Source organism: Trifolium pratense, linkage group LG3 (genome assembly GCF_020283565.1).
Source record: "Trifolium pratense cultivar HEN17-A07 linkage group LG3, ARS_RC_1.1, whole genome shotgun sequence".
Classification (NCBI taxonomy): Eukaryota; Viridiplantae; Streptophyta; class Magnoliopsida; order Fabales; family Fabaceae; genus Trifolium; species Trifolium pratense.
The window spans coordinates 10,048,246-10,075,714 of record NC_060061.1 but is presented as its reverse complement, the minus strand read 5'-3'; the positions used below and the strand labels follow the sequence as shown (position 1 = coordinate 10,075,714).

The following is a 27,469-nucleotide window of genomic DNA, read 5'->3' as shown; positions in this document are numbered from 1 at the left end:
ATGTATCGTTTCTATTTTTCTCTCATGTTTTTGCATGTTTTGAAACTTACACACGGTTGTATTTTGGTCTTTTGATCTCTTTTTTAATATAATATTTGTCATTAAAAAAAAAAGTCACAGGCGAGAAAAGCTAAAGAACAAATAGTGATACTCAAGACAAATAAACAAGAAACAGTCACTAGGGAGGAAAACAAAGGAACAAATAGAAAAGGATGAGCAAAGCTAAAAAGCAACTCATGGCTATTAGTACAAAGCAACCAAGCTCAATCTGAGATCCTAGAGGCAGTCATCCACAAGCAAGGGCAAGGGGCTCCACAGGTCAGACCGCCACTAAGACCACACAAAGAAAGACATCAAGGCATGCCAACCCACAAAGTTATTGCACCAACAAAGGACGAGATCCATTACTCACTCATAATATATGGAGCAGATATCACCAGAACTCTTAACATAAAACCATTTCCAAGGAGATAATATAGAATCATATCCAATGACTACTCCATGTCTACTATCTTCCCAGAAAAAATAAGATCATTTCGAGTCTTTCAGATGGATCACAAAACAACGTGTCAAACTAAAGCCAAACATATGTTAACTCTAACCCCTAAATCTACAAAGATGGAAAATAATCCCTGCAAATTTGGGGGTAAAACCCGCTCCCAATCTAACCACCCGGTATATCTTATACCATACTCTAGAAGCAAAATTACAAGTAACAAAAAGATGGTTAGCAGATTCCACCAAGCTCCCATAAAACACACGTTAAGTCCTTGAAGCGTCCATAATAACATTTTGCCTAAAGAAATTTTGACCGATAAACACCTTTTGAGTGGACATGACTTATGTGACAATTTGATTTTAATTTTTTTATTTATGTGTCTAAATCTTGTGTGAAATAAGTTTATCTCCTAACCAAGGTTGTCAGAACCGGACCGGTCATCGAACCGGTGAGCTCACCGGTTCAAGGTTCAATTGGTCAGACCGGGTTCAATCGGGGTCGAACCGTTTTTAATTAAATATATATTTTAATTAATATATAAATAAAAATATATGAATAATTGCTCAATATTTCATAATTTCACACATTAAAAAGATAAAATATCACAAGTAAAAATAAAATAAAATTTATAATTCAAACCAAATGAAGAATAGATGAAAAACAAAAATATTTGCTATTCCTACGACGTCGTTGTTTTGTTTCATATTTTTTTTTAAAAAAATAAAGTTAAAACGATGTCGTTTTGCTCTATTTTCTTTAAAAAAAATAAAAAATATGCAAAACCACTTGAACCGCCCGACCGGTTCACCGGTTCATCCCAGTTCGACCCCGGTTCACGTGGTTTTTTGCCGGTCGGTTTTCTATCTTTTTTTGCTCAAAACCGAATCGTTTTCATGACCGGTTCACGGTCCGACCGGCCGGTCCGGTCCGATTTTGATAACCTTGCTCCTAACTGAAACACTAAATTAATGTCATCAGTTTTGGAAGAAGGGAGGTGAATGCCACGTGGAAAATCCCATATAGTATTAACAATAATTGAGTGACGCGTGTGCAATAGCAGAGAGATCGTAGGTGCTTTGATTAGTTTTAAGAATCTTGGAGAGTGGGTCCTCTTAGGTGTAGAGTCAAAATAGTCAATGAATCACTTTTGTTTGTTCGTCTCAAAATTGAGTGAAGAAAGAAATTGAGAGAGCATAGCATAGCATATAGCAGTCGAAACTCTTCACAAAGAAGAAGAAGAAGAAGAAGAAGAAGAAATGTTATCATCATCAGTGTTGTCTTCAACTGGAACTGTAACCGCACGAACCACTGTATCTCCGCTCAACAACTGCATCAGAATCAGAAGAACAGATCCATCATCATCACTCACTTTCTCTCACCGCACCTTCAATCCTCTATGCCTCCGGTACGTAGTAGTACACATTCATTCTCTATTCCTTTCATTTCATTTGATTTCCTCTCTGATCATCTTTTATTTCAGATCCTCCTTCACTCCCCATTACGGAATCAAAATCGCCGATAACTCCAAAACAAGAAGCATCACAGGAGGGTTTCGTGTCCATTCCTATGTTTCTTCTCCTTTCACTACTCCTAATTTGCAATGGATCTCCGCTGTTTCTGCTCTGTCAGTTCACTCTCTATCTCTACAATTTATTTATTTATTTATTTATTTATTCATATTTCTCTAGCTAAATATATCAATACATTCAATAATTAATTAATTCATATCTACACACACGTGTAAACAATTTTTACACTCTTAATTAATCATAATTTTTCATAATACTTTCGTAACTTTGAATCACCATATGATTGATTGTGATTTGTTGACAGTTTACTCCGATTGTGTATCAAATGAAATGTTATATTCGTGATAGTTATAACGTCCTGTTGATTGTTCCGTTGCGGTTTCATACTTCAGTTGCTACTCATATTTATTTGTAGCTTTTAACACGAAAAAACAACTCTTTGTGAAGAATGAGTGTATTTTTCTATATATCTGATACAACCAGAATACACACATATATACATGAGTTCAGCAAAATCAATACCTAGTGTATGCTAATTTACAGCTAATTGATATAAATACAATTAATTGCAAGATATCCGTCTAACAGCTTTCTGTTTCAAGATAGATACGCTGTTACCTTTCAAAATTATACATACTTCATTGTTATTCTATGGCTATCTTGTAGCTCTATGATTTTCAACAATGGATTGAGAATTGAGACTCCCTGTAGTTGAGAAATTTTGCATTTCGATCAAAGATAGGATGACTCGTAGTTCAATCTTGTATTTTGACCCTAAGTATAGAGTTGAAAATGAAATTTGATGCATCCGATTTTGATTGGACGGTCTGTAAGGGAATTCAAATCATTAATGAGAAAGTCATAGTATTATTCTTTTAGTTTTCATCGAATAACTGTGTCCTCTTTTCGTTTATGTAAGGGTGCTTAATCACAATTTTTTTTTATCCTATTTAATTTCTACTACACATGGTTGGTACCAAAACTGAAATACCTGTTTCGGCTGGTATTGGTAGTAATTTCTTATGCCAATAATCTTATTATGGAAAGCTGTAACTCTCATAGTTATTTTGTATTTTATTTGTTTATTTAATCTACCTTCTTTCGTTGGTCAGTTATGCCAAATTTGTGATGTGGCTGATGAATATTCAAAATCTTGTAGGATTTTAATACTGGCAAGGGGCACTACTGTACCAAAATCATTTATTGTTCCATTATTCGCTCTCCAAGCACCGGCAGGTGTCTTTGCCTGGATAAAGTATGCCATCAATTATTTTATTCTGTTTTCTTGTTCAGTTTGTACAGTGAACTGTTTCAAAGTAGATTTTCCTATGTTTGCTCAACAATTTTTCTCTTTATCATCAGTTCTGTTTTTCCTTTTATTGATCTAAATATTTTACACAAATTGGACATACAGAGGTAGATATGGTGTATGGTCAGCATTCTTGGCACTTGTGGTCCGTCTCTTCTTTCATATTCCTGGTATGTTCTCTTATCCATCATATGCACACTAGCACATGCAATCTAGGAATCTTGAAGGAGTAACAATGCACCGCAAGAACACCATATGGCCTTTATTGAAAGTGATGAAAATCAACATTTTTTTTAGGAACCTTAGGGCACATATTGATTCTATTTCTTTTCTTAGTAAAAACTGCAAGGTGACAATAACAGAAGGTTTTTTCACTAGGCGGGGATTAATCAAACATTTTCAATCATTTATGAAGTCAAACCATTTAAAATCTAAATCTTCTCAATGGTTTGATCTATTGTTACTGCTAACTATTGGGCTCCATCTGATGCACCATCTTCACTAGGGCCTGTAAAAGTTTTCTTATGGCATCTCTAAACTAAACTATCTACGACAAGATTCTACTATCTTTTCCACAATAGGTGTTATCATACTTTTCCTTCTAAGAAATTATTTTTAATCCTATTAAGTCTCGTGAGTCCAATAATCTATAGTAATGTTCTCATGTTTACAAGATTACGGTTATTTTCTTGTGAGTAAAAAAAAAAGCTAATTTTCTTGTTTGTTCATTCTTTACCACCAAACATTTGGTCTCATACAACATAACAGAAATAGGAGCTGTGCGGTAAAGAATTTCTTAAAATTGGATGGTTTTTGTATCACATGTAAAAAAAAGCTTGTTTTCTTGTTTGTTCATTCATTACCACCAAACATTTGGTCACGTACAATATCACAGAACTAGCAGCTGTGCGGTAAAGAATTTCTTAAAATTGGATGGTTTTTGTATCACATGTAAAAAAAAGCTTGTTTTCTTGTTTGTTCATTCTTTACCTCCAAACATTTGGTCTCATACACTATCACAGAACTAGGAGCTGTGAAGTAAAGAATTTCTTAAAATTGGATGGTTTTTGTATCACATGTAAAAAAAAGCTTATTTTCTTGTTTGTTCATTCTTTACCCCCAAACATTTGGTCTCATACACTATCACAGAACTAGCAGCTGTGAAGTAAAGAATTTCTTAAAATTGGATGGTTTTTGTATCACATGTAACAATTGAAACACTCCTGCTTCATCCTTTTATTTCTGTTTCATTTTGCACTTTGGATCCAAAATACACAAACTGCAAGACACAATGTAGAAAATTCCAACTGTGGAGCGTAATAATATAGTACAACTAAATTGTATATTTTATTCTTCATGCTTTTTAAATATAATTGGAAAAAAGGATAAATTTCTTCTGCTGGATATTCTTTGATTCCAGGTGAACTTGAGTTGCCATTTATAGCATTACTCTTGGTGATTGTAGCTCCTCATGAGGCTGTGAGATTAAGGTAACCAAATCCATGTTTTTGGGGCCATTGAGCCACTGTCAACTTTATATGCTTTATTAAAATAAAAACTTATACATCATTATTCTCTTTGCCAGGGACACAAAAGAAGGTGCTGTAATTTCTTTATTGATTGCGGTGTATTTGGCTTTCCAGCATTTCTCAAGAACAAGCTTGCAGAAATCATTTGACCAAGGTTCAATTATTGCCACCTTAGCAGTCATCAGTATCACTGTTACATCTTTGGTGCTTCTTATTTAAGTTGGATTTGAAATTATTTACGTCAATAGTATATTGTAAATAAGAATAATACCTGTTGAAATGTTGATATTATTTCGATATGTATTATGTAACATGTTTGACACTCAATCATTTACCTTTTATTACTTACTTAAATAATGGAGTTAAAATAAGTATTTATTATTAGGAACTTGTAGACTATAGTATTTAGTACATGATATTCTGTATATATTGTAGTATAGAGGGAGTGACCGAAGCTAGTTTTTGGCTTTGGATTGTTATGATAAAGAACTCTACCTCTGACATGAGGGTTCCGTGCTTTTGTTGTGTAGATTGCAATGAGCATATATATAAAATGCTGTTTTTAAATTTTGTTTCATTTAGATATGTTCCACAAAATATTCATTTGTGCAGTCAATTTTGTGAGAATTAGGGTCTTGAAAAATAAGGAGGTTGCATTTTGTTGTATAATGCAGAGCTCTGATCTTAGAGTTATGAGTTTTCTATATGATGATGATTCCTGATGATTCCAATATTTGATCAAAAGGATACTTTTTTGAGAAGGCTGAACCATCCACTGACATAATTTACAAGGTTCCTATCATCATATACTAACAATAAAGTTGTTTGCATGTTTCATTACAACACATGGAAGTTATTTTGAATAATTTCACAGGTTTTTAACTTTTTATATAATTCACCTTTTGAATTTGAAATAAGGAATTAACCACTGTCGTTTACTGGTTGTAATTTATTCTATTCACATAAAATGGCATAGTATCTGATATTAGTTACAGGGATCTATGAAAAAAAAATCTAATACTGTAAAAAATATTGTCTACAAGAACCCCTGTTTCCTTTTGGCTCTATTACTTTTATTTGCTTTATTATCAACCAACAGCCATACATAGATGATATGTAATGAAGGTAGTGTTTGACACAACTTATTTTAGCTTTTTACTTTTGAGAATTGGTAATCTAGGGTGGGAGTGGGAATATGCCAGGCTGGTCTACAAGACCTAAAAATGTAATGTAAGTGGTGCAGATAAAAATTGATCAATCGACAAACCAATTAAACCGAAAATTAATTGACCTAGTTTGAAGTTATTTGAAATAGACAACATAGTATAAAGTTCTTCGATTATACTAATTCTAAATTAATTTTTAGACCTAAAAAATGTTGGGTCAAACACAACCTTATTTGACCCAGATATTTTACAAAAAACTATTGGAATAATAAGTGAATTCTAGCTTATCGCTTAAAGAATCACCATAATTTTTTTTCTGTCTAAATGTGATTTGCTACTTGAAGTGAAACCAAGAGACATGTGAACAACAATGACAGAGAATGAAGAGCAGTTGGGGCTGAGTCAGATCCTTGAGGCGGGGTTGCAAAACCTGGTGGACAGTCGCCAAATGTTGGTGGACTCCATGGGTAGCCTCCAAGTGATGGTGGACTCGGTTGGCTTTCGCCAGACATTGGCATTGGTGGACTCAGCGAGCTGCATTGACAATATAATTAGACTATTAATTTCTATCATACCCCCAAATTTTGACTTTCCTTTTAATATTATGACGCAATTCTTTTTCAAATGTGTGTTAGCTTGTTTGGTAATTAGAAGACTTTACAAGCGCGTATGAACACAAGGTCATGAGTTTGAGTTCTATTGTGGTCCTTTTATTTGTTTCTTATTCATATTTTTATTTTTAGCATTTTTGAGTTTTATTTTATTAGTTTTATTGTTAGTTTGTTTCTTGTAATTAAATTATTCAAGGTTCATCTTTTTTATATAAAAGTCATAAGAAACAAACTAATTAACAATAAAACTAATAAAATTCTGTAAAAAAAATAATAAAACTAATAAAATAAAACTCAAAAATGCCAAAAATAAAAATATGAATAAGAAACAAATAAAAGGACTCCAATAAGACTCGAAATCATGACCTTGTGTTCATACAAACTTGTAAAGCCTCCTTATTACCAAACAAGCTAACACAAAAATTGGAAAAAGAATTGCATTATCTATTACTAATCTATTACTAATATATTAAAATTGATTACCGCCAAAGTTCCTAATTTATCCATATTATTTTTAACCACGTTGCAAGTTTTATATCTTTCATTTTAATTTCACTAAAAAGAATTTTTTTTAAAAAAAAAAATAGAAACAATATAAAATAAATACAAAAAAAATACAAAAAATATAGACAGAATAAGATGAGTACAAACAAAAATGTATATAGGAATTTATGCATAAAAATAGGAAGGAAAAAAAAACAATAATGTTGAAAATTGCCTTGAAAAAAATGACCAGGAAACTGTGGAGTTGCTGTCTTTTGTGTTTAAATTGCTCATTCATTTTGATTTGGTTGCTTCAATTCATTTGTCCCACACACTAAAGATAGTTGGTTATAACTATTGGTTATTGATGTGGTTTTCGGTTCAAATTCACAACAAATAAAAAGATTATAGAGAGTTTAGTCAATAAAAATAAATTATGAAATGAATATAGAAAAAATAAGCTGAATACATAAAAATAGGAATATATAAAAAGAAACATAAACGATAGCTATATTAAAAAAAGAAACATAAATAATATTTTTCAGCAAAACAATATTTTTCAACAAAAATAAAATAAATAATATTACTACCAAAGTTTACTACTCATATTAAAAGAAAAGTCATAATTTGGGGTATGACAATTTCATCATCATATTATCTTCATTATTTGTAATGAAAAATGAGATATCGGTGGCAGAGTAGCCTCGTTGCCACGTCCACTCATATGCATTCAGCCATTGTCGCTTTGATTCATCAATAAAAAAATTACAGATGTATAGGTGTTTGCAAATTCTTACCTTGAATAGGATGATGCATAATGGCATTGTCCATTGCCTGCAAGTTTATTAATTAAAATAGCATTAATGACAATTTTATAATCAATCTCTCGCAATTTAAACTCTTGAAATTACACGATCAAACTCTTATTACTGAATTGACAACTTAGAGAATTTGTTAGACAGTCTAATCTCATTCAGATAAGATAAGCTTATATGTTTGGTGAAATGCTTACTTGGATCTTGGCTTGTAAACTTTGCAGTTCCTCCAAATACACAACTGGTAGGTATTGGATTCTTCTGGTAGTAGTCATTGAAGGCATAAGAAGCATGACCAATGAGAGTGTTTGGTTCATAACAGATTGCTCCAGGTTGAATTTGTGAACAATCTGAACCTCCTTTACTACAAGCATAATCAAGAGCTGCTTGTAGATCAGATTCTGAAGCTCCTATGTCAGCCACACACCATTGACCACCACTATCTGATGATACAGATATTCCTGGAAAAAGTCCAAAGATGTCATTTTAATTTTTCATTAGTTTGCTGCATTGTTATAATGTATGGAAAATTATGATTAGTCATATTGCGGAGGGACGGTGAATGACAATTAATCGGGAGGTCCACGGTTCAAATCCTGAAAACAAATAAACGAACATTTGTCTATAAAAATTATGGTACTCGTTGTTACGTACCTGAAAAAATGTACAAAGAAAATAGAGCGAAGAGCCAAATTCTACAATCCATCTTTGGAGGTTGGCTTCTGAGTTTGAATTGCAGATTATTCCTCTTTGATCTGCAAATTAATGTTAACAAGCTAAGATTTATTAACATAGACTACTCAATTTTATTCTTGTAATCTACATTTTTTTTTTTAGTTGTCCATTGCATATAAGCTACCTTATCTCATGTTTTAAGTTGTCTAATGCATAAACATAACAACTTCAATTACTTTTTCTATAAAGTATTGGAAAGAAAAATTAGGAAAAATGCAATTAGGAGCAAACAGTATATATTCTAAAAAGAGGATAGGAAAATTTAAAATGCAGTTGAAAGCAAAAAGGATTATAAAAAATTGTTACACCCTTCATTTTTCAAACCTTTCTCCAACATGCAATGCACTTTGTTTCTGTTTCATTAATTTGTATTGCTACTTTTTTAATAATTGTATCACAACCTATTATTAATACAACTAAATCTCAAAGATATATTTTATCTCATGAATTCAATAATAAGACTTCAATTTTTATAATGCTTTATCATGCTTGCAAAATTAGAGTGTTTTTCATTTAATAATTATTGACAATCGCATGAATATATATATGTTTTTTTTTTTTTTTACTTGAGGACTCTGGACTCTCCTCATAGACTACTCAATCATATGAAGTTTACTAAAAAAAATGCATTTAACATTTTTTTTTTTTACTTTCATCACCAATTTAAAAGTGGTTCTAGCCCCTACCGATCGCAGTTGTGAGGGATCGAACCGTGTTAAATACATTTAACTCTTAAGAGAATGCCATCTTAATCATTTTATCTCCTTTATTATTTTTTAAGAGGATGAAAATTAACAATATTCTAATTATTAGAGTTATAAGACCAAACTAAAACCAACTTATTTTTTTATAAAGAAACTAAAACCAACTGAATGCAATAATATAATGGATACAAGTATTATATATAAACATTTACATATGCTGCGGGATTGAGATCATAAAAACAAGAGAACATAAAAACAAAATAGAAGTTTGATATGTAAAAGCAATGGTAAGGAAAATGTTACCAAATTTGCAAGTTTTGACCTCTCCTGTATTCTTCCAATTTTCTGTCATATTTCAATTGCATAAACCCTTATTTATATTCTCATATCATATTAAATTTTTAGTCAATAATTATATAATTCAATCAAATATATTTTTCATTAAAACTTACCTTAATAAAAAGCAATCAGGTTATAAAAAAAAAAAGTAATCAAGTCAATTTAAAAATTACTGCACAAGAAACAAATAAAACACAAATCAATTTTACTGAAAATAAAATCAAACAATTCTTTTTAGGCTTAACTATACATTTGGTCCCTTACGTTTATTTTAGGTTTCAATTTGGTCCCTTACGTTTAAAAAGTATCAATATGGTCCCTTACGTTTATTTTAGGTTTCAAGTTAGTCCTTTCTGTTAGTTTTTTCACTAACACCGTTTGAACAGTACACGCGTCAGCGTGTCCAAGTGCCACGTGTCAGTCCACATATGCAAATTGACTGCCACATGTGACAAAATTGACGGAAAGGACTAACTTGAAACCTAAAATAAACGTAAGGGACCAAATTGATACTTTTTAAACGTAAGGGACCAAATTGAAACCTAAAATAAACGTAAGGGACCAAATGTATAGTTAAGCCTTCTTTTTATTATATTATAATATTTATTTTCTAAAAAAATAATAATTTAGAATTAAACGCATCACCAAAACATTTTTTTATGTTGCTATTTTTTATTTTTTAAAACATAAATAAATATATACAGATATTGCAAAATTGCCTTGTCAAATAAAAATTGCAAAATTGGGTGTGGATGACTCTCTCGAAAATCCTCAAATAGTAAGCGCGGAAGACCTTTGGTGAAGATGTTTTAATTAAATAATTTTTTTTTATTTTAAGCGAAAGGAAATAAAAGTAAATAAATAGGAAATACAAAGAATGGTGATACATAAATCTAACACTGAAAAGCCACATAAAAGTAATATATTTATTGAATAAAACCCTCGAACCAAACGGAACCTTAGAGTCAATCCTGAAGGGTATAACAGTGCCACTTACACAGTGGTATGATACCAACCCTAATAGGTATTGAACAAAACAACAACTAGATGAACCCAAATCCGGAGAAAACAAACACCCACCTAGTGAACAACCCAGATAAGCCGATGTAGGGGCACAAAACCAAATTTTAAAAAGAGGTGTATGTACGTTCTTTCCAGGTCAATCAACTGTAACCCACATCGAACATGCAGAATCCACGATGAAACATATTGGGTGCAAACAATCCATAATCGAAGTCAATCGAAACCAGCATTCAAGAGCACCCAGATCAACCTAATCTTCTTATGTTGCCTAGACCGTGAACGATCCATTATTCCTTTGAATCTGGTACCAACGGGTATCATTCCCCCTAAAACAACATTTTCTTTAAGACCTTTCAACCAATCGATACGACCCCGAAGACTAAGTAAGAAACCATCATGAATTGTTGATATATATCAAGTGTAGTCTTACATTGAATGAAAAAGTTGATGTTATGTGAGATGACACATAAATCAAATGTCTTAAAGTGTTGGGGGAATATGTGGTGTCCAACTTCATTGTGTGTGGTTGCTCTTACTCAATGTGTTGGTCAAGCCCAATGAGACTTCCTCTCATGGTCCAACAACATGAATCAAAGGACCAGATATCAGAAACAGTGTAATATACTACCAATTTGTCATTAAAAACAAAAGTGTTACATGTGATTAAAAAGCGCCGCAAACCAATTAAAATATCTGAATCAAATCAATTAGTTTGGTTCGACTTCATTTTTTAAAAATATCAAAAATCAAATCAAACTAAACCAATTGAAAGTTCATTGGTTAGAACACCGAATTCACCAAAAACCCAATCCAAACAATTCAAATTACACCCTATATATAACAATGAATTTCAAACAATTAGTAAAAGTTATTATATATATATATGATCATCTACTGATATTTCTTAGGGGGGAATTAATTTTTTATTTATGGATACAAACACTCTCCGTTGGTTTTTATAAAAAAAAACAATAAAAAATTTGAAAAATCGTGGACGGCAGGATTCGAACCTGCGCGGGCAGAGCCCACATGATTTCTAGTCATGCCCGATAACCACTCCGGCACGTCCACTTTTGATGATATAATGTTAAATGACAATCAATATTACCGTTTTTACATAATGTAAACAAAAAGAAACATTTATTAAATAGAGGTAAAATACGTTTAATGTGTATGTCTTATTATAGCCGTTAACGAGACTTTTATATTTCCACAAAAAAAATAAAAAACTTACAATAGTATTTTTTTTTAGGAATTTGTTGCGAGAACTTTTGTTGGGAGTCTGCTGCAAATACTCGAACAAGAAGAAGATGAAGACCAACATGATGATGGTGCACATAAATTCCAAAGTGTGTGTGAACACACTAAGTTTTAGGTTCGATTCGCCTCCACTAGTTTATGTAAACCGGATGCAAATGAGTTATAACCGGCGAATCCCCTTCATGATACTTTGGAAACCTTGACATGAATTGCACATTCACATCAAGCGGATCGACAATGGTAGTTTACAGAATAAAGTTTCCACAATGACTTTGAGTCATATGAACATGACTTTGATGATGTTTTTGGATGTGTTTTTCTTCCTCATGAGTATCTCTATTCATAGAGAAACTCGTATCAATTGATGAAGGGAAGCAATCCTCGAAAAATATTATGCAATGTTACATGAAACAATGCTATGATTCACTCTTGTTCTCAAAAGGTTCCAAAACTAAACCAATAGACACTTTGTTTCAAACTAACCATCGCATCATTTCAAGTATATTTTGCAGAATTTTCGTCAGATCATTGAGATTAGTTAGGTTGTTGGTGACGGCAAATGGACACATGTTATTAGTGAGAGATTCTTCTATTATCAAAGTACATTGTTTCTGCAAAATCATATGGTGTCCGGTATATTAATAATAGCAGCAATGATGACATCTCGGCATTGTGCAGAACAATGTAAATCACAGATCTCAAGGATAATATCCATGGAGATGGAGTTAGTATCAATATAAAATTCTGCAACATATTGCTTAACCAATTGCAAAGGAAAGTAGCAAAGCTGCAAGGAAGAGAAAATTCCACACTAAACAGGACCAAGAAACAATGCTACAATCCTTAACAATTAAGTTATCATCAGTGGGAATTTCATGATGCATAACCTCCACAAAAGCAAAGATTTTGAAGGAGGGAAAAATTGATGCCAAATGAGTTTGGACTAGAAAGAAACTTGAACAATATCTTCAAGTGCAGATAAAGCATCTTTAAACAATAAAAGACTGTGTGAATTATGTCTAGAAATTTACTGATCTGTGCTTATCAAAACAAAGAATGGTAACATACATTCTGTAACAACTGATATGTTACTATAATGATTGGTTTACCAATAAAATGTCACTTTTCATATATTCAGATGTCAAAGTTTCCTATGTTAGTTAAGTATTAAAATCCAAGTTGCTTCAGTTATGCTGTGCCCTCATGGATACAATCATACAAACTCTTGTATGCTTCCTGAGATCATTTCTTCCCACCAATCTCGTGTTATATATCTTAATAACTTGAAATCTTTGAGATATGTACATGACAGCTTCCAGCATATGCAGATTCTTTAGAAGTTTCAAATTAAATGAAAAACCAGAAGCAAAAGATTGCATTTGAATGCACCGTAGAAACTGTTCTATCCTTGCTGAAGTATACTGCATTTTGAAAGATGTTGGCTGACATCATCCCAAGCTGCAAATATAGGGAGGGCACAAATCATGAAAATTGAAAACCTAATAACATGGTTACTGGCATTTCATATTGAAGGCGTATTTGATGTCCGACACATACACATGATTACATTCAATCACTTTCATTTTCTCAAATTATTACCGCTGCCTATGTATCAGTATCAATGTCGTGGATGTGTCAGTGACTCATAACAATCTAACTCTGGCCAGAACCACAAGGTAGCAACTCCAACCCTTGCGTCGAGACAAGGCAAGAAAGAAAGAAAAGATGAAAAATACAACTATATATACCTGGAATTTATCCAAAAAAAAATATATATACCTGGAAGTTTCTGGAAGTCAGGCTCAATTCCGTTACCGTTTATGTCCTTGTGCTTTGGTGTTACATACTTCCCGACAGTAATAACCACACCAGATCCATCTTGAAGCTCAAATACAGATTGGATTAAACCCTGAAACAAAATAATCATTTCACAAGAAAGCTCAAATGACTGTCAGAATAAGAATGCAGATTGAACCAATTTAGACACAATGTTTAAACCATTTAGCGAAGATGGGAAAAATTATGAACCTTGCCATATGTGCGTTTTCCAACGAGAACCGCTCTACAATTATCGTGAAGTGCAGAAGCAACCTGAAATAAGTATAATATAAACAATGGTATCATAAAGAAGTACGAGATGAAAAATATAACAAGAAATTAGCTACTCACTATTTCACTTGCACTAGCAGTCTTGTCATTCACTAAAACCTGCAAGATACAGACCAAAAAGACTTAAAAGCTTCTCATGAAGTTCACAAAATAAAAATGCCACTAATCAATGGCATGTAACAGTAATTCAAAATGGGAATATCATACTTTGATTAAAAATTTCTCTCGACAACTCAATTTTATAATTTACCTATCATCTATAAATATCAGCATAATAATTCATTCAAATAAAAAACGAGAGGAGACTGAAATAAAAAGGAAATTAGGAAGTAAAATAATTCATTGACGTAAATGTAATTGTAAACAGATGTAGGAAAAGCTTTTACAACGACAGGAGCACGGATCATTGGTGAAGTATCCGAAACAACAGCTTGCTGGAGCTGGGGGTCCCTCCCAGCAGTGTAGATAACCTGTCATCAAGGGATAAAAAAGGTTTTAAAGCAAAATAACATTCAAGTGAATATCTAACATACTATTAAGACCTCATTTTTAACCTCCCCAATCATTTTCAAGTGTCATGTGATAATTCTGTTAGATATCTAATGGTTTACTTAAGAGGAAGTCTTTTCACACAATGTATGCTTAAGTAGTCGATCACATTCAGGAACAGGCACAAAGTTGACATAATTACCGTGTCTCCTTCGTTTAGGAAAAGCTTTGCAATTTCAATTCCAGCCTGAATACGTTAAAAGGGCAAAACTAAGTTAGGATTTCAAAAAACATAGAAAAGATACATTCAATACAACACTGCATTATTTATCTTTGTAATCTTATAAATAAAAGCATATTTGAGCGCAACTTAATACAGCAATCAAATTTACTTAAAAGTTTTGAAGAAATACTGAATATGGTAACACGCTAACTCATGAGCTGCATTCACTTTGAACACACATGGCACGTCCTATAGAAGCCTTATGTGTTTATCTTCATTTTCAGGATGCAAACAACATAAAAAACTTACTATTCTAGTTGATTTTAAAGCAGAAACTAAGAATGGTATAGGAAGATGGGGTTATTGAAATGCAACCTGTACTAGACCACCAAGATTATCTCTAAGATCCAATACAAAATATGAGGCACCCATGTCTTGAAGTCGCTTCATTGCTGCAAAATTCAATTCATTTTGGTGTCATCACAAGGATGCAGAAAAAGAAAAAGAAAAAAAAAAAGATTAAGCTAGGAAAAGCTTACCAATTACTAAATCTTTTTTGGCCAATGCATTGAACTCTTTGAGGCGGATGTACCCAACACGATCAGCAGCACTGTCTGTTTGTTCCATACGGTAAGAGACTGGTGTGCGAGCCACAAATTGCCGTTGAACTTCTATTGATTCAACAGGTCCACAGTTACCACGCTTGACCTGACAATATCAAAATCAATATTAGCGTTGAACATTAAAAAAGTAAACAACAAAGGCTAGAGCAGGTGCCAAACTAACTTGGAATCAGAATCCAAAACCTGAATAGTGACAGATGTTCCATTAGGGCCTTGCAACAAGGATGATACTTCAAATGCTGATTTTCCCTTTACCTCAATGTTATTGACTGCCAATATTTCATCCCCCTAACCAGGAAACAGAAGAGAAAAGGACCAGTTAAATTGTCGATCAATTTGAAACAATGAATATGTAGAGTTGTCTTGGTTTACCTGCCTGACACCAGCAGAATGAGCAGGACCGTCCAATATTAATCCCAATACCTTCAGCTTTTGGTCTCCATTGTCATCAGTAACTTCCCTGAGGTTTATTCCAATACCAGTGATGTCATACCTCGCCATCTTGGAGAACTTTTAAAAGTGAAAAAGTCCATATATACCATTAAGTAAGAAACAAGAGAAGCACAATGGTAGAAAGTACAGAAGTTTATGCATTACATCGTCATGTATAAGCAAAACAAACAATAGTAAATAGTTAAATAATACAAGAATGCATCGCAAGTTTCTTATTTAGTGTAATTGATGTCTCATAAGAATATGGACACGCCAATTTCCAACTCAGAAAGCACAGTAAAACATTCATTGATTGCCATTTCATGCCATGTGGTAGTGGCACTGACAAACAGTTTTTTGAAAAAAGTTCTGCGACCACGATTGTGGCTGCCACATCAAGGTTTTAATATCTCTGCGACCGCAGTCTGTGTCAGATGTATATGACTGTGGCTCTTTGCAATATCAAGGATCGCGAGCCTTAGTGGCAAGTACCCATAAGCATATAATGATAAAAAGAAAAACCACCATAGAGCAACACCAATGAAAATTGAAGAATGAATTACCTCTTCAGGTGAAAGAAATCGTGTATATGGATCACCTAAACTGGCGAGCATTCGCTTGATGATGTTGTGTGCCTTTGACCTTGTCTGAATGGAATTGCTCAAAATATCATCCTTCTTCAGCTGCAAACAATAAACAGCTATTAGCACCAACCTACCACCACATTGAAACAACATCAATGAAGCAAAACTAGCAACCTCAGAAGCACCAACACACACACAAACATCATGACAACGACACTAACACGTAGATTGCGGATAATAATGAGATAATAGAAGTAATTGTATGTAATCACAAGTGTCACTGTTAAACACCTATCAGACACTTAGACACGCCTTCAATACAAAGTGTCGATGTTACATAGCTACTTAGCTAGCAACACATGATAAAGCAGCAAACTTTAAGTTGGTAAACTAATATTTACAAGCAACAAACCAAAACCCACATAAACAAATTTCATAAACTGGTCTAAGATGAAAAATAATATCCAAAATTTTGATATGGATGTTACCTGCCAGGTGTCTTGAGACCAACGGTTGCGACCAGTATCAAGAAAGTCATCATTAACAATCTGCCAAGCTTCTTGAACAAGTCCTTCATTGGTAACAACTTCAGGAGCAGTTGGAACAATCACGTCTCGTAGCTCGACATCCCGGCATGCTTCAGTGGAAGGAGAAAGAGGGATTGGAAGGGAAGGAGGTTGAAGAGCAGAGGCAGAAGAAGGCAAGGAGGAGAAGAAGAAGCCAAAGGAGAGTGTAGTTGCAAGGAGAGTGTTGTGAAGAGAAAGCTTAGTAGGAATAATTGGAAGATGAAGATGATGATGATGTTGATGGGGTGTTGAAAGTATTGGAATTGTGGAGGGTATTAGCCACAAATTCATCTTCTTTCTTTCTGCAACTCAAACTGAAACTGAAACAAACAACTGATGACTCTCAAACATTTTTTGCTTAAGCCCCGGATATTCCAATTAAAATGAATATGTGAAGTGTTCGGAATCGAACCTCGACCATTGCATAATATATATACTATGGGTCTGTTTGATAAAAATAAGCTATAAGCTAGCTGATAGCCGAAAAGCTAGCTTATAGCTGATAGCTAAAAAGCTAGCTTATTAAAATTAAAGTGTTTAGTAAAATTAGCTTTTAAAGTGGTTATTAAATATAAAATTACATAATTGATAGTGGGTAGTTTATTTTTTAGAGTGGGTAGTTATTAAATTAAAGGGTAAAAATGGAATAAAGTGTAAAAAGCTATAAGCTATAAGCTCAAATGCTACTTGAAATAGCATCTGAAAAAAAGCTATAAGCTAGTACAAAAAGCTTGTTACCAAACACCTCTAATTTTTTGAAACAAGCTTATAAGCTATAAACTAGCTTATTTGTGTTACCAAACAGAGCCTATGTTTCAACTAATCGAATCAAGCTCACGAAGACTTTATTATTATTAGTATTATTAAAATTATTTAAAACAAATAAAAAACACATTTAAACCTTAATTAATTAACCTTTTAATCTCGTATCAATATTATTCAATATTATAGACTCTCGCCGAAGTGGTTAATAAACTTCTCCTGAGTTTAATTTCTGATAGAAATAAGTTAAGTTTTAGTACTATATCTACCATAAAATAAAATAAAAAATAAAAAAAATAAAAAAGAAGTTAAGTTTTAATACTTTACTGCGGAACTCTTGATTACCTTAGCTTCCCCGTGATGGAATCTAATCCGTAGATTTTTTTAACCACAACCTCTTATCCCATATTTAGTCAAAAAGGAAAAAGCATAGAGAGTTTGAATTGAAAGGTGATGATGATGTCAAGTGGAGGAGTACCTGTCTTCAACCTTGCTCCTAATCTGACTGTTTCAAAGCTGTGTTTGGGAACAATGACATTTGGGGAACAGAACACCATGTCTCAGTCATTTCATCTTCTCGACCAAGCTTACCATGCTGGAATCAACTTCTTTGATTCCGCTGAAATGTATGTAGCATAGCACTACCTTCCCTTACTACTATTGGTTTGTTTATGAATGAATGAATTCTTCTTCTTCATCTTGTTCGTTGTATTGCGTTGCGTAGGTATCCAGTGCCTCAACGTGCTGAAACTTCTGGAAGGAGTGAAGAGTATCTTGGCCGTTGGATTAAACAACGAAATATCCCCAGGGATAGTCTTGTTATTGCAACTAAGGTTTTCTTTCCATCAAACTTTTTCTTCTACTATCTTCATTCTTCTCATCATTTAAGATTCTCGAATCAGTCCAACTCGAACTATCTGCCCACTTTTACAAGTGGGTAGGTCATTTGAGTTAGACCATAGTATTTAAACATAGTAGTAAGTTATAGTAATAACCCTAAGTTTGAATAATAGAAAGACACCACACAACAGACTAACAATGAATTAGTCCAGATGATAAGGGTGTTGATCCCCTTAAGCAGTGGTCACTGGTCCGATTTCTGGCCACTGCTTATGGAAAGAATTCCGTTGTGAGGGGAGAACTCACATTGTGTGTCCCACATGTTCCCCGACAGAGATTAGTTATCGCTAATGGCGGTGGAAACGTCGTACCTTAACCCAAAAAAACAAAAAGAAAGACACAACATGCACTTTGCAGTCGGTTAGGTAGGCAAAATTTGGTCAAACTTCATGTGAAACTTCCATTTGGGGCTACTTGTTCACTTCCATTGACATTTACATGGTTAATATCACAACTACCATCAAGCATATTATTCATGAGGTGTCAGTTTAGTGGTAAAAGTTTGACCTTGTAATCATGTAGTTAAATCTCTTTTGGGACAGTTGTTAAATGATTTAACCCAATTTATTTTTGGAGCATTGGTATTTATTGATCACAATACTACTATGTACAGGTTGCTGGGCCATCTGGGCAAATGACTTGGATTAGAGGTGGTCCTAAATCTTTGGATGCCACCAATATTATTCAAGCTATAGATGATAGGTTACCTACTCTTTTCCAATTCACATTTACATTACATCTTATTCTAGTAGCTAGTAGAATTTAATGCTCATAATAGCTTTCCCTATTCAATTTATGCAGTTTGTTGCGGATGCAGTTGGATTATATTGATCTTTATCAAATTCATTGGCCTGATCGGTTTGTATCTTTTTCTTGCCTTCATTGTTTTTGGAAATTGTACCATATGTTGGACAGATTTCTTATTTTTGTCATCTTACAAATCCTTGTAGCTATGTTCCGATGTTTGGAGAAACCGAATATGATCCAGCACAACAATACTCTTCAATTAGTATACATGAACAACTTGAAGCTCTTAGCAAAGCGGTGAAAGCTGGAAAGGTAACTAACTAGTATTGTTAAATAGTTTCAATTTGTTAACCTATAAATATAAATATTATGAGTCATTCCTGAACTAAGAGTATGAAAATTTCTTTGCAGATCAGATACATTGGTCTTAGTAATGAAACACCATATGGCTTGATGAAGTTTATTCAGGTTGCAGAAAAATTTGCTTCCTTCCCAAAGATAGTTTCTTTGCAGGTTTAATCATTTACTATCATTCAATTCTTGTTTGTTTTTTGTTTAGTTCTCATCAATATCATGGAACCCTCACTTTCAACCCTGCAATTCATTTTGTGAAAGTTTGCTTCATACACTAATTTTCTTCTGTTTAGTGACAGAATTCATATAGCCTGCTATGTAGAACTTTTGATTCTGCAGTGGCTGAGTGCTGCCATCAGGAGAGGTAAACATGATTTTATTAAACTATCATCTTTAGTTCTATGTATTATTAAAATCAATTTTGCTTCTATGAACACATCTGATCTGACTAGAAGTAAAAATTGTAGCTTTTGTTGTGTTAGGTTGAGAATTTCATATTAAGATCTATCTATGAAGTACGGACACTCCTCAGATTAGGCGTGTCCCGGTGTCTGACATGCATTTGTGTACCACACCGACACATATGATTGCATTGAATTATATCATTTTCTGAAATAATTACCAGAGTCGACGTGTGTGTGTCGTGTTTGTATCCATTTTCTCAAATATGCTTCTCAAAACCAATATAACTTTCATGTGTTTCTTCCATTGCAAGCTTGATATATTCTTGGATTATTGATTGATAGATTACTCTTTTTCAGTATTAGCTTGTTGGCCTACAGTCCTCTAGCAATGGGTATTCTTTCCGGTAAATATTTTTCTCCCGATAATGGTCCGCCGGATGCTCGGTTAAATCTTTTTAAAGGGAGGTATTCAGAAGGAGAATCAAGATACAACTTGACCAATAAAGCTATACAAGCAGCTTCTAGGGTAAGTGGATCCTCTTAAACATTGTTGCGGGGCTAATATTTTGATTAGTTTATTGGAATGTAAATGTTATGTGTTGCTAAGTTTTTAAAAGCACTTTTTTCCTATCAAAAAAAGCACTTCTTTACATGTTTTGATGATTATCATAATGAAATTTGGCTTGATTAATTGTTATATGTTGCAAAAAAAGTATGTTTTGTGGCTGCTGGGATTCGAGCCCAGGTCTCCACGGCCACAACGTGGAATTCTTACCACTAAACTACAGCCACATTACATGTTTCTACAAACCTAATAAACGTATCTATTTTGATTATTTTTATTAATAAAAAAAGAAAAATCAACTATATTTTAATTCAATATTGAATATTACCTCATCCCAATTTATGATGCCTTTTTTTCACACAAATTAAAAAATGTAATTAATTTTATATAAAAAAATTATGAATTATTTTACAAAATTATTCTTTATTTTTTAATCTGACTTATAATTTGAGCAATTTTGTTTCACTTATAAGTTATAACATCTTGCAGAGGGAGTATAAGTAATTCCTCACTTTGTTTTTTCCCACCAACCTTCACTTCTTTTCTCACCAAAACACACTCACTCACCATTTAATCACAAATTCCCCCACCTAAATATATTTCCCTCTTTCCCAAATTCAAAAAAATAAAGAATGTTTGGTTCAAAAAAAAAAAAAAAAAAAATAAAGAATGAATAACCCCACTTGGTAAATAATAAGGCCAAAAACCATGCACATAATTTATTCACTAAAAAAAATATTAATTCAAAACAAGTAATTAAACTTAATGTTTAACTAGTCATTCCACCCATGCGATGCACGGCTAAATTATGGATAATCATTTTTTTTGGTACATTATGCATAATCATATTTCACTATATAAATAACAATAATAATGATCTTGATTAATGTTTTTTATTAGAATAATTATCAAAATTTGAAATAGCAACATAAAAATCAAATAGTGAGATCTTAATCTTCATAAATATTTAGTAAAAAAAAATGATCATCAATATATATAAATCTATTGGTAAACAAAATATTATAAACCTAATAACGTACTCATCTAGGCACACAAAGAGGGGCCACTGACATTTATCTTATTTATGATGAAACGCTTTTTATGTTTTACTAAAAATAATTATATTCATTTATTAAAATTGATAGAATAAATTGATGTAATATAAATTCAAAGAAGAGTCCAATCAATTATTGGAGAACTCTGGATTTATATTTCAAAACTTAAATAAAAAAATTGGCAAAAAGTCAAATTTCATATTCATAACTTATAAGGTTAAAATATATACAAATACCACAACCGTCCCAAATTATCAGGAAACAATTTTTATTGGTTATTGATTATGGAAAAGATAAGAGATAGAAAGTAAATTAAAAGCAGTTTGAATTTAATTTAATGAGAATAAGTAAAAAGAAATCCTGAAAAATATAAATGTTTGTGTTTTTTTTTATAATTTAGGACAATTTTTTTTCCCTTATATTTTAGGACGGAGGAGTACTACTCATAATTAACAACATCTTCTTAAACATATTAGTTGATTAATTAACTTGACATCCACATTCACATAAAAATGGTTTAAATTAAAAAGTATTCCGGGTATAAGCATTCCTATGTACAATATATAAGTTAACCCCAATGGTAGAAAATCCAACCATTATTAATAGAAGAAAAGGATAAATAAATTTTTCATCCATATAAAATTAACAAATTTTGATCGTTGTTCTTACAAAAAAAAAAAAGAAATAATTTGTTTTCATCTTTAAAATAATTTCTAATGGATAAAATTTTGACATATTTTTTATATATTTTTGAACATAGTATGAAATTATATATGTTTAATTGGTGAACATAAATTGGTCAAAAACATTGACATTAAGATGAACATAAATTGGTGATTAGAAACAAAAAATTAAAATGTACCAAAAAAAAAAATAGACGAAAAAAAAGAAAATTTTTAGAGGATGAAATCATATGATTTTGTTTTATAGAGAGAAAAACTAAAATTTACTAATTTTATATGGATGAAAAATATATTTAACTTTAAAAAAAATTAGAATAATTTTTTAATTTTTTTTAAAAGAACAGGAAAATATCGATTTGTTTCATGGGATCTAAAAGGTGGCTATTAATTGTATTGGAAAGATTAATACTACAATGGGGGAATATTATTTGCCATTAAAAAAAAATACTACAATGTATCAAAAATATAAAAAATACTACAAAAGGGGAATGAATGTGTATGAGATATGAAGTAGAAGATATGAGAAGTAGTTTAGACGAAATTAATTGCAGTATTGGAATTTGAAATTTTGTAAGGTGTTTTTTTTTTTTTATAAGCTGTAAGGGGTTAATATTGGCAATTAATTAGTTATTAATTAATTAGAAAAATATGGGTTGAAGATTTAGGCGGACTATAATGGAAGTTTAGGAGGGAAAACATGTTTTGTGTTTTAATATATAAAGGATGAGTTTCTATTAGAATAAATTGTTTGAAAAAATCTTTTTTTTTTTTTTTTGTTTTTTAATGAGTTGGGGATCGAACCCAGAACCTGTGACGTACTATCCAAACATCTCACCAATAGACCAAAGCTAGTGACTTAGAATCTAAATTCGATTACAAGTAAAAATAATTTTTATTTAGTCTTTATTTATTTGGATTACCGACCCACAAGAATAGGGATGACAAAAAAACCCAAACCCGAGATACCCACCCGAACTCAAACCCAAGTCAACGGGCGAAACCCGATAATATGGGTTTGAGTTTGGGTTCGGGTGACACCCGATAATATTGGTGTGGGTTTGGTATCAGTCAAACCCACACCCGAAACCCATACACCCACCCGAAATATTTTATAATTACCTAATTACCCTCATAGTCTCCCTCAATTTCCTTGGAAGACCTTAAATTTTAGTTGCAATTTAATTTCTTGAAAGTCTATGTTGTAATTTCTTGAAAGTCTATGTTTGAATTTCCTTGGAATACCTTAATTTTAGTTGTAATTTAATTCAAAGTCTATGTTGGAATTTAATTTCTTAAATTTACAAATTATTTTCAAATGTGCTACGGGTTTGGGTGAAAAAAACCCGAACTCAATGGGTGTGGGCGTAGGTGTTGTTTTGCCACCCGAACAGCCTTTGGGTTTGGGTGATGATTTCGGGTATGAGTTTGGTAAGTGTCAAACCCGCACCCATGAGCGCCCGTTGCCATCCCTACAGAAGAATAATTCTAATAGATCTAAAATTTAATAAACAATATAAATCCATTTTTTTATAATATAATTAAAAACACACATACAGTAATCATTTTGGTACATAAATAACACATAATTTCATCTCAAATTTAGAACCCAAAAAAAAATCAGCTGAAATTCATACTAACCACTCACCCAAACACTCACTTTTCCAAAACCACACTCAATCACAAACAACCAAAAAAAAATCAGAATAAAAGCCCAGAATATTCCATCATTTCAATTTTCAATTCCAATTTCCAACCCCAAAATAAAAAACCCTTCTTTCCCCCAAAACCTTTCTCAATTGCATTCACAAAATGGGAATGCAATTGTTACAACAAAATTGGTTATTTTTCCCATTCTTCATCTTCTTCCTCTCAATTTACCTAATCGGTTACTTCATCGTTTTCCGTAACAAAAACCCTAAAATCCGATCCGAATTCTCAAGCTGTTTAATCTCACTCTTTCACGGCACACCCGCCGCAATCTTCGGCGCAATCGCCATCTTTTCCGACACCAACCGTGGCTTCGCAGCCGCAAACACTTCTTTCCAGAAAACCGTTCTTGATTACAGCATCGCTTATTTCGTAACCGATCTATTACACTACATCGTTTTCTTCCCTAGCGATGTTCTCTTCATCGCTCATCATTTAGCCACGCTTTTCGTCATCGTCACGTGCCGTCACGTCGTTTCTCACGGCGCTTTCTCCGTCGTTGTTTTGCTTGTTCTCGCTGAAGTAACAAGCCTGTGTCAGAATACATGGACTCTCGCCGGTGCTTGCCGGAAAGAAGATCGATTCGCTGCTAGGGTTTACGATGCTTTGTCTCCGCCGTTTTATGTGGTGTATACGATTGTGAGAGGTTTTGTGGGCCCTTACTTTGTGTTTAGGATGGTTTTGTTTTATGCTAGTGGGCTTGCCCATGGGCTTGTGCCTACGTGGATTTGGGTTTCTTGGGCTGTGGTTGTGTTTTCTGCTATTGGTGTTAGTATTTTGTGGATTTACTCTCGTTGGGTTGATTTCATTAGAGAAAGAAAAATTGCTACAAAATTAGAGCAAAAAATTAGTTAGGTTTCATCTATTGTAGTAACCATTTATAGTTTAGCATTGTTCATTTTTTCTTCTTTATTGTTGTAACCATTAATAGTTAACATTGTTCATTTTTTTTCCTTATTATCATGATTAGATATTGCTTTCACTCAATAATTTATATATCTTTTTGTTGGAATGTAAATGTCATGTGTTGTTAAGTTTTTTAAGCACTTTTTTGCATGGTTAAATTATTATATTGAAATTTGGCTTTGATAAGCCTTGATTTAAAGCCTCTTAGTGTATGGTGGGTATGTCAGAATCACGGCGGTAGATCACCATGATTCTGACATATTCAATGTGATACCAAACATGGGCCTATTTGATTTCCATGAGGAAAATTGTTTATTTTTGGCTGAAGAAGCCTTATATCATATGATCTTGAAATTGTTTTTCCACTTAAGAATTTATATATCTTTGTTGGAATGTAGTGTGGGAAATGTTTAGATGTGTCTTGGTTTTTGTTGGCTTAAGAATATCTTCCATCTATTTTTGTCTTATTTATTATATGTTAAACTATGATAGATGAAGATGGTTAAAGCAGAATTTCATGGTTAATTACAATCTTGTGTTACAAGTTATTTTCTTTTGACTGATGTGAATGCCACTACATGTCATTTCCATTTTGCAGGCATACCTTGATATTGCAAAAAGATATGATCTTCATCCTGTATCTCTTGCTATAGGTTTGATTTTCCTTTATCTATATCATGTGTGCAAACCCTGCTCTCCTTTTGAATGAGGGTGGACGGGTATTTGCTGTGTGTGGTGATTTTATAGCTCAGATATTTGCATGATTCCGTAACACATAAGCTCCTAAGCTTGCACTGATACTGTTTGTGTAGGCCTTATATTCTTTAATAAGTTCATAAGCAATCAAGATCACTCTTTATAAATTCTTAAATAATTCAATAGTATAGTAGCATTGCTGAAGGAATGTGACATTATAGCAGGGACTGTGATGTTACATGAGCTCAATTGTAGTACTTTTAGCTTCTGGTACTTTTAGGCCTTGTATTCTTTAATAAGTTCATAGGCAATCAATATTTCTCTTTAGAAATTCTTAAATGATTCAATAGTATCTTAGCATTGCTGAAGGAATGTGATATTATAGCAGGGGAGGGACTGTGCTGTTACATGAGCTCAATTGTAGTACTTTTAGCTTCTTTTTTCATTTGTAATTAGCTTCGGTTTTTAGACTGATTTTTCTCACAATTTCATTGTGCTTGCAAATGATTGTGGTTCTTGAGCAGTTGAGTTCATCCTTTAGATGCTACTGGTCCAATAGTTTATTTACTTTTTGTATATCAGCTTTCCTGTTTTATTATATCCTTATTTTCTTGTCTACTGTTCTTTCTGTTTTGAGCAGCGTTTGTTTTGCGACACCCCCTTGTTGCTAGTGTCGTTTTTGGGGCTACCAAATCATGGCAGCTCCAGGAGGTTCTAACTGCATGCAAGATCAAGCTCACAGATGAAGTAGTTGAAGAAATTAACAAGATTCATTCAAGATTTCCAAATCCGTGTCCCTGACCTGAAGATTACAAATAATTACACTAAAAAGTGTACATGTGAAGATAAAATGACTAACACACATCGACACTGAAAAGTACTCTACATATTTTCCAAATCCATGTCCAATGTTAAAGTAACTTTTAATTCAACTAAGTACATTTTTTAGCTTGATAGACTCATACTTGAGCAAGGCATATATACATATCTGATCTTTATATTTCTCTCGTTATCTTATACGTTTATTTTATATTTTAAGTTGGTCCTCTATGTTTAAAAATGTTTTTTTTGTCAAGTAATAAAGTGGTTAGAAATTTCACTTTAAAAGTGAATAAGTGGAGTGTTTGAGGTTTGAGTCTCGATGCAATATCTCTTACCGAATGAGTTAAGTTCACATAACCTCACTTTCTAAATTTATGCATTTAATATGTAAAAATTTAATATTTTAAAAGTTTAAATACACAAATTCTAAAAATAATTTTACATTTACTTCCATAAAATGTGTTATTAGGACAAGTGATAACATTCTCCGCAATGAAAATATGTTATAGTGTCACTCAACTTCCTACCTAAAAATGGATAGAGATGGAAAATGTACATGATTTAAAAAGTATCGACCATTTTTTTTCTTTGTAGAATTTTATTATTTTTTCTTATTCTTAATAATTGTAGAATATATTCTTGTTTCACTTTTTTTATATAATTACTAATTAATTTCACCTTTTTGTGGTCAAGTAGTCTAATGATTAGAATTTAACCTTTATATATACAAGTGGGTGTATCAAAATTCAAACTCAGTCTTATATTACATGCAATATTTTTACCAACTGAATTAAACTCATAAACATAACTTATTACTTGTATATTTTATGATTGATTATT

At 32.5% G+C, this 27,469-nt stretch overlaps 4 protein-coding genes and 2 non-coding genes across 8 annotated transcripts; 2 read left to right on the top strand and 4 right to left on the bottom strand.

Moving 5' to 3' along the window:
* Positions 1 to 1,556: 1,556 nt before the first annotated feature.
* Positions 1,557 to 5,433, top strand: LOC123917837 (cold-regulated 413 inner membrane protein 2, chloroplastic-like). The gene is made up of 6 exons (XM_045969694.1): positions 1,557 to 1,904; positions 1,980 to 2,123; positions 3,188 to 3,283; positions 3,443 to 3,507; positions 4,758 to 4,827; positions 4,923 to 5,433. Exons 1-6 carry the CDS (start codon positions 1,756 to 1,758, stop codon positions 5,083 to 5,085), a joined length of 687 nt encoding a protein of 228 aa, XP_045825650.1. The 5' UTR covers positions 1,557 to 1,755; the 3' UTR covers positions 5,086 to 5,433.
* Positions 5,434 to 6,342: 909 nt separating this feature from the next.
* LOC123914560 (PLASMODESMATA CALLOSE-BINDING PROTEIN 1-like) lies at positions 6,343 to 8,647 on the bottom strand. The gene is made up of 4 exons (XM_045965761.1): positions 8,596 to 8,647; positions 8,139 to 8,402; positions 7,924 to 7,960; positions 6,343 to 6,566 (listed from the first exon to the last, which is right to left on the bottom strand). Exons 1-4 carry the CDS (start codon positions 8,645 to 8,647, stop codon positions 6,353 to 6,355), a joined length of 567 nt encoding a protein of 188 aa, XP_045821717.1. The 3' UTR covers positions 6,343 to 6,352.
* A 3,084-nt stretch (positions 8,648 to 11,731) lies between these two features.
* On the bottom strand, positions 11,732 to 11,813 carry TRNAS-AGA. The gene has a single exon. It is a non-coding gene; the product is annotated as a tRNA-Ser (tRNA).
* Positions 11,814 to 13,018: 1,205 nt separating this feature from the next.
* On the bottom strand, positions 13,019 to 18,393 carry LOC123917835 (carboxyl-terminal-processing peptidase 1, chloroplastic). Its single transcript, XM_045969690.1, has 13 exons — positions 18,269 to 18,393; positions 16,951 to 17,348; positions 16,442 to 16,561; positions 15,819 to 15,956; positions 15,630 to 15,734; positions 15,363 to 15,531; positions 15,199 to 15,275; positions 14,803 to 14,847; positions 14,498 to 14,581; positions 14,172 to 14,210; positions 14,031 to 14,093; positions 13,782 to 13,911; positions 13,019 to 13,460 (listed from the first exon to the last, which is right to left on the bottom strand). Exons 2-13 carry the CDS (start codon positions 17,317 to 17,319, stop codon positions 13,405 to 13,407), a joined length of 1,395 nt encoding a protein of 464 aa, XP_045825646.1. The 5' UTR covers positions 17,320 to 17,348; positions 18,269 to 18,393; the 3' UTR covers positions 13,019 to 13,404.
* Positions 18,148 to 26,810, top strand: LOC123917836 (TLC domain-containing protein At5g14285). Of its 3 annotated transcripts, XM_045969691.1 has the most exons (10): positions 18,148 to 18,416; positions 18,515 to 18,623; positions 19,304 to 19,392; positions 19,492 to 19,548; positions 19,641 to 19,749; positions 19,849 to 19,950; positions 20,091 to 20,155; positions 20,553 to 20,721; positions 25,710 to 25,764; positions 26,448 to 26,810. In XM_045969691.1, exons 1-10 carry the CDS (start codon positions 18,244 to 18,246, stop codon positions 26,606 to 26,608), a joined length of 1,089 nt encoding a protein of 362 aa, XP_045825647.1. In that variant the 5' UTR covers positions 18,148 to 18,243; the 3' UTR covers positions 26,609 to 26,810. The 3 variants fall into 3 exon arrangements, 2 of the variants coding, with proteins under 2 accessions (XP_045825647.1, XP_045825648.1); XR_006812564.1 differs by lacking the exons at positions 25,710 to 25,764; positions 26,448 to 26,810 and having other exon boundaries at positions 18,184 to 18,416; positions 20,085 to 20,155; positions 20,553 to 20,623; XM_045969692.1 differs by lacking the exons at positions 18,148 to 18,416; positions 18,515 to 18,623; positions 19,304 to 19,392; ... (3 more) ...; positions 20,091 to 20,155; positions 20,553 to 20,721 and adding an exon at positions 24,103 to 25,030.
* TRNAH-GUG lies at positions 20,916 to 20,987 on the bottom strand. Its single transcript has one exon. It is a non-coding gene; the product is annotated as a tRNA-His (tRNA).
* Positions 26,811 to 27,469: the final 659 nt, after the last annotated feature.

What these genes read in the sequence shown, in the direction of transcription:
- LOC123917835 (XM_045969690.1), bottom strand. Translation starts at nt 17,319, where the DNA reads ATGAATTTGTGGCTAATACCCTCCACAATTCCAATACTTTCAACACCC. An exon ending in GGTCTCAAGACACCTGGCAG is followed by an intron (nt 16,562 to 16,950) that starts GTAACATCCATA and finishes TATTGTTTGCAG; the next exon opens with CTGAAGAAGGATGATATTTT. An exon ending in ATTCTGCTGGTGTCAGGCAG is followed by an intron (nt 15,735 to 15,818) that starts GTAAACCAAGAC and finishes TTTCCTGGTTAG; the next exon opens with GGGGATGAAATATTGGCAGT.
- LOC123914560 (XM_045965761.1), bottom strand. Translation starts at nt 8,647, where the DNA reads ATGGATTGTAGAATTTGGCTCTTCGCTCTATTTTCTTTGTACATTTTT. An exon ending in GTTTACAAGCCAAGATCCAA is followed by an intron (nt 7,961 to 8,138) that starts GTAAGCATTTCA and finishes ATAAACTTGCAG; the next exon opens with GCAATGGACAATGCCATTAT. An exon ending in TATGCATCATCCTATTCAAG is followed by an intron (nt 6,567 to 7,923) that starts GTAAGAATTTGC and finishes TTGTCAATGCAG; the next exon opens with CTCGCTGAGTCCACCAATGC.
- LOC123917836 (XM_045969691.1), top strand. Translation starts at nt 18,244, where the DNA reads ATGATGATGTCAAGTGGAGGAGTACCTGTCTTCAACCTTGCTCCTAAT. An exon ending in GTCTTGTTATTGCAACTAAG is followed by an intron (nt 18,624 to 19,303) that starts GTTTTCTTTCCA and finishes TACTATGTACAG; the next exon opens with GTTGCTGGGCCATCTGGGCA. An exon ending in TCCTGTATCTCTTGCTATAG is followed by an intron (nt 25,765 to 26,447) that starts GTTTGATTTTCC and finishes TGTTTTGAGCAG; the next exon opens with CGTTTGTTTTGCGACACCCC.
- LOC123917837 (XM_045969694.1), top strand. Translation starts at nt 1,756, where the DNA reads ATGTTATCATCATCAGTGTTGTCTTCAACTGGAACTGTAACCGCACGA. An exon ending in TTCAATCCTCTATGCCTCCG is followed by an intron (nt 1,905 to 1,979) that starts GTACGTAGTAGT and finishes CTTTTATTTCAG; the next exon opens with ATCCTCCTTCACTCCCCATT. An exon ending in CATGAGGCTGTGAGATTAAG is followed by an intron (nt 4,828 to 4,922) that starts GTAACCAAATCC and finishes TCTCTTTGCCAG; the next exon opens with GGACACAAAAGAAGGTGCTG.